The 10,608-nt window shown below is 46.7% G+C and overlaps 1 protein-coding gene across 1 annotated transcript; it reads right to left on the bottom strand.

The window, feature by feature from the left end:
• Positions 1-1,269: 1,269 nt before the first annotated feature.
• Positions 1,270-9,076, bottom strand: TCEB3 (transcription elongation factor B (SIII), polypeptide 3 (110kDa, elongin A); the record flags this gene model as incomplete). The annotated part of the gene is made up of 10 exons (XM_009572290.1): positions 1,270-1,523; positions 2,108-2,259; positions 2,556-2,667; positions 3,208-3,388; positions 3,672-3,769; positions 4,224-4,379; positions 4,751-4,865; positions 6,171-7,386; positions 8,258-8,376; positions 9,020-9,076. Coding segments are annotated over 10 exons (2,268 nt in total), but the record flags the coding sequence as incomplete, so codon positions are not given.
• Positions 9,077-10,608: the final 1,532 nt, after the last annotated feature.

Raw genomic sequence — 10,608 nt, forward strand, 5'->3', positions numbered from 1 at the left:
GCAGACATAAACCACAGGCAGAAATGTTCACCACAATAAGGCTTCACACTTAATAGTGAGCGCCTAGTTGTGTCCGGCTCCCCACTCTCTGCTGCAGCCTCAGCGAGTCCTGAAATCACACATCTCATGCAACACTGGCTCCCGACCTCCCCAGAGGAGCTGTGCTCCAGGGCACCTCCTCACGCTTCCACCAACCCCAGTGTCTGGGTCCACTGGGTCACATCGCACACCCTTTCCTTCCAGAGCTCCAGTTCCGCAGACACCAAGTACAACCGAGCTTTTTGGATTCCTGCGATGTAGTATGCACATATTAAGAACAAACCACATTCCGTTATTCACTTCCCTCCAACCCCAGTCAAGTGGTTTCAGGTTCAAAGACTAAAATCCTTGTTTTTTCCAAAGAGGGGGCAGAGGTAAACATGCAGGGAAAAGACAGGATTTAAGCACCAGCTTCCAAACTGGAAATAAATCCTTCCCAATTCCACACAGAAAACAAGATAAAAGTATTCCTTCTTTCCACTAAAAGAGGCAAACCGATGCCTTCACTGATATTTAAAAACTGTTTTTAATTTCAGAGGCAGAAAAAGTCCCCTCTCTCTCAAAAAAAAAAAAAAAAGTTAAAATCTGACTTGGTGCACAGTAAAATTTCTCCCAAAACCCCTCGTAGTTTTATTCCCAGTAGCCAGCAGAAGACAACAGCAGCAGAGAAAAAGTCCCCAACAGCTCTTGGCATCCCTGCACAACAGCATAAGCATCTGTACAAGAGCTACAGTAACAGCAGAGAGAAGGTCGAGAGCTAAGATTTTATTAAGATACACAAGTAGACAGCAAAGCCTCAGGACTTGATGCGCCTGCCAAAGGATCGATGAGCAGATGGGCCACCGGTCCTACCTGTCCCAGAGAGTCCAGGTGGGACTTTGGGCCCAGCAGGTACCACCAGATCACGAGGAAAGACTCCCGTAACACCCAGTGACAGCTCAGACAGATGGACTCCTGCCAGCTCGAGTCACAGAGAGGCTGGCCCTTGTACTGGATTGGGAGGGGGGAGACTACTGGGAGCAACATAAATAATACCAGCGGGATAGAGGGGCAAAATATTAATTAAAACCATTTTATAATTTATTAAGAGGTTAAATAGTAAATAGTCTCTGGATCTTCCACTCTCAGCAGGTGCCAAGACTTCACATTTTCTTGTGTCAGGAAATTCTGTACACCCTTCTTTTGATGGATGACAAAGCCAGAAACAGGATGTTAAGGGCAGGGGGAAAAGAGGGGGGCTTGACACTGAGAAAGGGACTGGAATAAAAGATAAAATACTGTGCTGTCGTCTTGTGCAGATCGAAGCTTCTCCCAGCAGCTGCAGCCTCCAAAGAGTTCAAAGAAAAGGGCTGTTTGGGTACCTTCTCCCCCTTCAGTGCCACTCCCCCACGAGAGGGAAAGTCCCAGATCTGCACTGCAAACTTATCTCCGAGAGAACCTGTTTTTGAAAGCTTTGATAGTCTTTGCCATCATGGGTGCAATTTCTGCAACAGAGAGAGAGAAAAAAAAAAAACCAACCCTAAATCAAACAAAAAAGCAGCAGTCACAGACTAGGAGACCAGAGAGCAATTCAAAGCTGCAGCCCTGGCAAAGCAGATACAAGTCAGGTGTAAGTGTGTGCTCTCTGATCATGGCCTATCGTATTTTCAGGTCACAGACCAAGAAGAGCCCACTCTGCTTTCTGCACTGCAAGAACCTAGATCTCTGGTTAAACTCTCCCTGCTTCCTTCCCAAGGGAGCTGCACTACAATTTTATTGTTCCAAACAGCTAGACAGACACAGAAGGACAACAGGAGGGAAAAGGCAGGTTTTCTGCCTTGCTAGTACCATTAGGACAGGCTGATACAGTCAGCACTGAGCAGGCTGGTGAATCAGATGTTTCCCTATGCTTTTGCTTGTACAAAAAGTTTGAACAGCCTTTACCCTCTCCTTAGGGAGAGGAGAGAGGCCACCAACATCAACCCTCCTGCATAGCCTGGATTTCTCTTACAGCTGAAGCAGCAGATTCGCGCGTTTGTAAAGGAGGAGCTCTAGGAGACCACACTGATGTTCTGCAGTTTGTACTTACTCTTCACTGGTGGTTTCCTGGGGTCATAGGAGGAGAAGGTGCTACCTGAAGATGGGACAGAATGGGCACTGCTGGTGCTGGGCCCATCATAGGACTGCTCCTCACTCACACGAGTGTGGCTTTTGCTAGATGTGTACAGGACTGGTTTTATTCTGAAAAAGACGGGACAGACATGTCAGTAAGAGTCACTGTGGTTTAATGCAATTCTTCAGACACAAGCCACATTTGTTAACAGCAGCATGGCTGATACCACATGGAACCAGGGGTGACCAGGATCTCCACACTTCCCAGCAAGAAAGCAGCTATTACAGTTACACGTTTCACTGCAATAGGACCTCCCGGACACACAGTATCCCTTCCTGCCAGGATGCAGAGCTTCAGGGGGAAGCTGGCAGGAGCGCACAGGAAAAGAGACCCTGAACAGCAAGCACTGCTGAGAAACACTCACTTGGTCTTCTCTGGCAGAAGAGGTCCTCCAGTTCCAAACTTCTCTTGTCTCCTTCGTACATCCCGAGGGGGCTTTGCTGCAGAGTTCACAAACGCCATTTTGGCCACTCTACCTGTAGGAGGCCAGAGGGAAACATTGCTTAGATCCAGATTATAAAGGAGGCTCCTCAGTGCTTGTCTTATTACAGCAAGCTCCAACCACCTCTCCCCAATCCATCCATTTAAAGCTCAGGCAATAGCCTCCTCCCTAAGGTCTGAATCTCTTGCAGTCACAACGTGGGCTGTGAGAAATCAGACTGATCAGGTCAGTAGCTCTCATTATGTTCACCAAAAGAACACGAATGCTTCCCTCCACGTCAGTATTCTTCAACCCCAGCATGGAGAAGCCACTCCAGCAAAACAGGAGGTGCCTCTGCAGCCCTACATGTTCTTGCTATAAAATATTGCTCTGTCTAGTCTGCATCAGCAACACTATGGATGAAATCGAGAGCCTGCTAAGCCATTAAGCAAAGGCCACGACAAAGAACGGAGAGTTAAGCAACTCCTAAATTGGACTAGATTTAAACCAGCCACTCCGAAAGACCTTCCCCCCACAAAGACATCCCCTAGGCAGCATTTCCAGACCCCTCTATGGTCGTTCAGCCCTACTTTACCTTTGGGTTTGTTGGCATGAGCTGAGCCGATGTTCCGTGCTAACATTAGCAGCCGCTGCTCTCGTGCATCATGAAGTCGAAGGTACATCTCCCGCCAGGATTCAAACTCTTCTGGCTTCTCATTCTTGAAGTCTCGGAGACAGTGATTGTGCCACAGTTGATCCGTATCCTCAATGAGGACCTGAAACAAACCCACGTGTAAGCTGGGATCCCTCCTGACACCTTCGCTCCCCTCTCCCTCCGCACCAGCTAGCGCCAGTGTCACTGGAGTACCGCAGCGGACAAGACAGCTTAGGGGCCGACTTGCAGCAAGAGATGGGCAGATGGCAAATCCAGGAACTCAGGACTAGCAAAAGCCACCTTTTGTTATAAAGAGCGTTGTTCTTCAGTATTCTGCTATTGCAGATGAGGACAGAACATCACTCCCGCATGTCACCATCCCTTCCCCAGGCCAAGGCACTCACATGATTACATTCCTCAATGCGATACAGCTGCTCTGGGGTGCATCTCTCCAATACTGGCTCCAGCACTGAGAAAGGGACACCACCCACTTCATAGATTGCTAGAGAGAAGCAAGATGCACAGAGTATTTATCCTGCTCCTTCCTTGCCAAGGAAAGGGCTTGACACCTTGAAATGCAGTGGAAAAGCCAGCAGTGCTGCACGCCACTATACAATATGAGGGGAAGGAGAAAGGAACCATAGATACAATAGCTCTAGTGGGTCATCAGGCACTAAGGTCTCCAAGTTAAGAAGTGCCTGCACAAGGCTCTGTTTACCACTATTTCCAGTGCTTTAGCACTCCCTGAAAGTGAGGTGCTGGGTGCTGATTCCTGCAGCACCTGAGCTTTCAGTGAGATCTGTCCATATTAGTTAGCTTGCCTTGTGACAAGGGGCAACTAACTGTTCACGTGTTCCAAGCCAGATGCTGCTGGGATGTATACAAACAAGTTACCAAGACTTCAGTATTATCTGCATGGCAACATGACTTCAAGACAGATGAGGAAAGGTACTTACAGTCAATGTTGTTACTGAGGACTCTGATGCATTGTTGATACAGAGACATCATCTTTGGGAGGTAGGCAGTTTTAGAGCCTGAATACACTTGCATCTTTGAATTCAACCGGCGTCCTGTAAAACCAGCTTCACTCTCTTCAACTGGTGAGGACACTGCTGTAAAGAGAAAGACCTGGAGTAAGAAGGGAACAGAGAAAAGAAGAGCCCACCCTGATGAATGGCACAGGAGACACAAATCGGAATCACCCAGAAGCAACCTAAAGGGCCAAGTCTTCTCTAAGAGACCTGCAACATAGTTCAGGAAGGGCAAGTCCAAAGCCCAAACCCCAAGAAGGGTCAGCAAAGGATCTTCCTCATTTCTGCTAGAGCACGTGGGAAAGAAGCCACCTTTTCCTGAAACCCGGGCTCTGGCCATCAGAGGCAAGACACCGGACCCCAACAGAAAGACTTGAACCCAGCCAGCATCCACTTCCTCCCACAAACAATGGATGCAGCCCATTTCAGACCTATTCTCCTGCCCAACATACCTTTCCTTTTTGTCTGGGAGCAGGTAATGGACTCGATCGAAGGAAGAGGACGGTAGTTGGCCTGAATTGGCGGCAGTGGGATGTCTGGTAACGTTGGTACCACATCTAAAAGTATCTGGAAGGAGAGGATGTACATGCAAGTAAGACAAGAATAAGGAGAATGTTACATCCTGCCAGTGTACAAACAGCACTGAACTGCATTTTGTTTGGTATTTTGAATAAGACATTCGATGCTGATCAGCTTGCACCAGGAAATACCCTCAGAGGGAGCCTGCACTTCTGCCACATTACTGTGGCTCTATCTAGGCTCTCAACACAAAGAAGCCAAAATTCAGGATCTGAATCACTCAGCACCCTCCAGTAAGAGCCATCCACATCTTTAACCTACTAGGGTCAGTGCTGAAGACCTCTGGCAAGAACCCAAGTCAGATTAACAATGCAAAGAACTAGAGAAAAAACAGAAGAGAAAGCTGGCAGAATCATTTCCTTGATCTCAAACACTCATTTAACTGTTCTGTCTCTTCTCCTCCTCCCCACTCCCTGCAAAAAACACTGCAGCGGTGGAGAGGGGAACCTCACAAACTGGGGGAAAATCTAAAACTTCGATATGAGGCACTTGTTAGAATGAATGGCAAAGCAGGATTTTAAAAGGCTGCTAAGATTATAAAAACACCTTCTGAAAAGCAAAGTGTTTCAAGTTGAGTAAAAAGATTAAGCAGTCAAGGTTTTACACATTAGTCCCTTATTTATATACACAACCCTGGCACCCATGTGGCAATGGATATATACAGAAACATTGCTAATTTTTCTTGCTTTCACAAAGGAAGGTCTGTGTTCTGAATATGCTGCATTGTAACACCAGTTCTCCCATTTCTCCCCTATTTCTGGAGACCAACAGATTTAGTTAACAAGACTGCAGTACTGATAAAGATAAAAAAAAGTCAATTTTAAATAAGCACAAGTACTTGAGAGGAGAGACATGGGAACCTTGCTAGCAGGTGGAGATGCACTGCACGTGCAGTGGATTTTAAGGCAGGATTCTAAGTTGACTCATATCTAAAGATTTCTGCATGCTTACCAAATGTATCATGTCCAATATGTTTTCATACAATTTAGCTGAAAGTGTTTCCCTCTTACTCTCCCCATTCTTTAATAAAGAGGGGTTTGTCTATTGCATTTCTTTTTTCCTCCTCCCTCTTCACCCACTTTTCCAGCAGAGTTCCACTCTAACAGCACAAAGCGATGCCTGCGGCGCTGGGCATATGAAACACACGGTGTCCCCCAGCAGGAACCAGGAGTCACAGACCTCGATACCAATGAGACATCGCAACCACAACCCGATGCAGAACACAGCCCAGCACCTCCAAGGGGAAAACTGATCCCACCTTCTTTGTTCACTTTCAGATCTTCAAAATCTTACCCTGTTTGGTTTAGGAGGCTCTGGTAGTTTCTTCTCTGCCTTTTTCTCACTTGTTCGCTTGTGGCTTGGACTTTTCCGACTCGAGCTTGAGCTGTTGGTACTGGCTTTGGATCCGTTCTGTTTGCTGTGCCCTCGGTCTTTCTCCCCAGCTGACACAGAGGGTTTGACCGCTTTCTTTTTCTTTTTCTGGGGCTGGTCGTAGCTGAGGTACGACTCAAAGGACATTGTAGGTTGTTCAAATTCATCCTCCACTTCCCCCTCCCCAAAATTTGAGGAAAAGCCCATCGATTTTTTGTCTATGTCGGAGACTTTGCGCTTCCCTTCTGAAGATTTTAAGCTCCCAGAAATCCCCTTTTCTTTAATCCTATTTGACGAGTCACACTCAGCTTTCCGTTTCTCCCGCTCTGTGTTAGAGGTCTCCAGGCTCAGCTTGGGCTTCTCCAATTTGCTTTTTTCAGAGTCCCGATGTTTTTGCTTCTTAACATGGTTGTCCAAAGACTCTTCCGAGTGCGGCAATGCGTGCAACTTCTCCTTTCTGGAGGTGCCGCTTTCTCTGTTCTTCTCCTTCTTGGTGCCATCTGACATCCTCTGTTTCTCCTTGCTGCCCCCTGCCATGGGGGCTTCTCGGAGCTGCTCTTTAAAAGAGGTCTTGTGCAATCTTTCTGGGCTGAAGGCAGAGGTCCTGTCCTCCCCTCTGCCATCAAGTCGCTGCTTCTTATGAGAAGACTTGTGCTCTTTGCTTCGGCTCATGTTCCCTTTGTCGTAGCACTCACCGGGGTTCCTCTCTCGGCCTCCCCCCAGCTTCTCCTGAAAGCTGTGGCCTTTACTGGCTTTCCGATGAAATACTGTCGGTTCTTCCTGCTCCTCAGAGGCATAAGGGTCTGTGTACATATCCTGAGGGCTCTCACTTGGCTCAGGTGACACAGCTTGTCCATAGTCCGAGTACTCCTGATCTGAAGAGAGCACTGGGGAGGATCTGCCCCAACCCTTCCCCTCGTGGCTGCTATAGCCGTAAGTCTCATGGGCTCTCTCAGGCCTAGGATACCTTTTGGACTTCTTTTCCCTATGATCTGGGCTATAGGACTGGCTGCAAGATGGCTGGAAGGGTTCTGAATACTCCTGGTCATGTTCCTCATCCTCTCTGAGGGAGGGTTCTTGATGTCTTTTGCTTGAGCTGCTCCTCTCATAGTCACGGTCTTCAGAATCTAGGTTATTTCTGAACAGATAAGAAAACAAAATAGTTAGATTAAAACTTCCCAATATGAATGAAAAGAGTCACTCCCCACGGACCATGCAGACAGGAACCTCTCTTACAGAAGACTAAGGTTGTATTTGGTAGTTTTGTGGCAAGAATACCACTAATTCTCTCAGGCACAGCAACATTCAGGGATTTAGAAACTGCATTTCTAGTGCAGGAATTGATTAAGCATTTTTATTAGGACTAGAGACTTCACAATTCACTGGGAAGCGGAGACAGATGTGTACATACACACTCTTGGCGGCATGGTGCCTATGGGAAACACGTCCCCCAGTTCGCCAGTTAAGCAGGCAGGGATACCACAGCCATCGAAATTATCATGAATAACTGGGTCTTTATCTAAAGGATCTCATTGTTGGGTTCAACACAGCTTTGTAACTGCAACATACTGGCTAGCATTAACTTTCTGTTTCCATAGGATTTTTGCACATAAAAGCCTTCTTGCAAAGCAAGCCACTTCCTTTACTTGGGCCTAGAACTTCCTCTCTTTAGCATCATAAAATGGGAAGCAAGTAGATTGCATCTCTTGCTTTATTAAAGGCACTTTTCTGGCCTCTACTGTTAATCTCTTAATCAAACCGCAAATTCTTGAAAATTGGTCCCTACTTTCAAGCAAAACTGCAGCTGTCAGCAACCCAACGCTCTGCGGCTAGCAGAGGCGGGAACTTTATGCCAAAACAAGGCAAAAACCCCATGCAGAGTTAGCACACTTGTGTTACAAGTTTTTCCAGAGCCTTCACTTTGTTACCTTGGTCAGAGAAGTTTATAATCTCTACTGCAAAAATATAACAAAGCTTATCCATCAAGATAACCGAACAGGTTCACTTACCTGTCTGCCTCTTGGGACACCGGCACTAGCTTCTTCCACCTGGCTACGAGATTCTTCGCAAAGTCTCCTACAAGCTCGTGTTTCCGTAAACTGTTCACAGTCTTCCCAACACCCGTCTCCTTCACGAGAGAGCCAAGACATGAATTCATCTTAGCAAAACAGTCAGCATTCTCACCTCTGCTAAACTTCCTACAAAGTGAATAAAGCTAACCCGCTACCTATCGCTGCTAGGTAGAAATAAGCTTCTTTGATCTAAAGGCAAAGATATCACATATAATATATTATGTTTTCAGCACCCCTTATATTGTTTACTACAGTTCTGTAAATCAAAGACGACTTAACTCTGCCTTAGTCAAACATTAATTACTTGTGTTAATAAACCAAGTTAGTATTTACCATGACTGTTGGTAAGTTTGAAGACAGAAGTCACTAATAATTTTAAGGATTAGCACTTCCTAATTTCATGCTGATTCAATTATCGTTAGGAACTGCTCCGACTCTCACATCCCAGTCAAGTGTTAAGCTTTTGGAAGAACTGAGGATGACAAACTGTCCTCCGTGGCTTCACACTTGCTCTGACATGCTCCTTCCCTGTGCCTGGAATCTCTAGAACCTCATCACAATCGTGCCTGTGACACCAGGCTGTAAGCAGGTGGCCAAGCCAATACGCCCCATTCCAGGGAAAGCAGCATTTCTGTGGCAAACAGTTATCCTGTGACTTGACAGACATGATGAAAGTGTGAGAGATTTCACAGCTCTTACCACAAGAATGTCAACTGTGATGGGCAACTCAGACAGCCTCTTCAGACTTTTCAGCAGCTGCAGAGACAAGAAGGAAAGTGTTCAGACTTGTCATACTGAACCACGTACTGTGATTAGAAAGGAAGAAAATTCTGCACTGCATGAGAGCTTGTTAGAAAGATCCAAGTGGCAGACAGCTGCTGTCTTGCTCCAAATCAAGCTCCTGAGAAGCTGAACACGAGGGCCAACTGTTGAGAAATTATCATCTCTTTGCCTACAAGGGTCCATCTGAGAATCCTAAAACCCACTCAAATATTAATGCTTTCTTCACACAGGACTGCAACTTATCTTTGGCTTAAAGCATCAGGAACAGAGACACACAACTCTGTTGCACAGCAAGTGGAAGAAAGGACTCGGAAGCTTGTGACTCTCAGAAGGTGGTGGAGAGAATTGCATCACTTGTTGAGAGGAAGCGGGGGGGGAAATTATTAAGAGTCCTTTCTGAAGTTTTGCAAGCTAGACCCTGAGGGAAGGAAGATTTCTAGATGCTCTTAAAAAATCTAAGAGGGAACCCATATCTCCCCTGCAGACCCTCTACTCTGTCAGTGCTGCTGACAGTCTCTCTCCTCTCAGCTATAGTCTGTGCTAAAATGCCATTTTATCCCTTCCGCAACCACTGCCTCTCGCCCCACTCTTTTCCCTTCCCTTCGCCATACACCCGTGAAAAATCTTGTTTTCTTACACACACACGCTGCCAGGCGAGGCCCTGCCAGTGCGTACAGCTGCTCCACGGGCCAGGGAGGGAAGAGGAGCCCTCTCCGACTTGCACCCTGGTGAGGGGCTGCAGGTGAAGGAGACGTACTTGTACCTCTGCCACCCAGGTGGTTTGGGACATTGCTTCACCGAGACGTCTACCGACTTTTTAGTTACAGTACATGGCAACACACATCTGACAGCACCGCTGCCCCTCGCATTATTTCCCACAGCTCAGCTATAGCCACAGACCAGCCTCGTCAGCGTTCCCGTTATTATAGCCCCTATACAGCCCAGGCTTTGTTCAGCACTGCTGTGCTATATGCCATACAAAGGGCTGTCCCTGATCCAGAAGATCCTCTCTTTAAAGCACTGTGCTCAAGCTCAAATTAGCACTGTTGGCCTAAGCTATTCCAATCACCCCCACTTCCACTGTGCAAGGATCAAAGAAGTTGAGAGGTTTCCTTCCTTTTGAAAGAAGTAAGTTCTTTCGACCTATTTGAAGAGTGCTATTACTTTCAGAGAGAAAATACTCCTCGATACAGAGATAAAGGTTCATCTAGCTTAAGCAGAATCACAGGTCAGTTTCTGTTCACCAGAAATCACTGCCTCATCTCCACTATATTTAGGACTTCATTGCCATGACCAAAGGTTTAGGTTTTCTTGTTTGTTTTAGAAGAGTGAAACACTGATACCAACAGTAACAGTGTGTTTCAGCACTCTTGAGCTGGGATGCTGAGGGGGATGCAATAGTTCTAGCTGTGCTGTAACCATAGCTAAACAGGTCTTCAAGCCCTCTGTCCCTGCAACGCTGGGCTCACGGTAGTGTGGAGTCTTCCGCAGGATTCACAGGATCT

The sequence above is a fragment of the Fulmarus glacialis genome, unplaced genomic scaffold, assembly GCF_000690835.1.
Source record: "Fulmarus glacialis isolate BGI_N327 unplaced genomic scaffold, ASM69083v1 scaffold43142, whole genome shotgun sequence".
NCBI classification, from domain to species: domain Eukaryota; kingdom Metazoa; phylum Chordata; class Aves; order Procellariiformes; family Procellariidae; genus Fulmarus; species Fulmarus glacialis.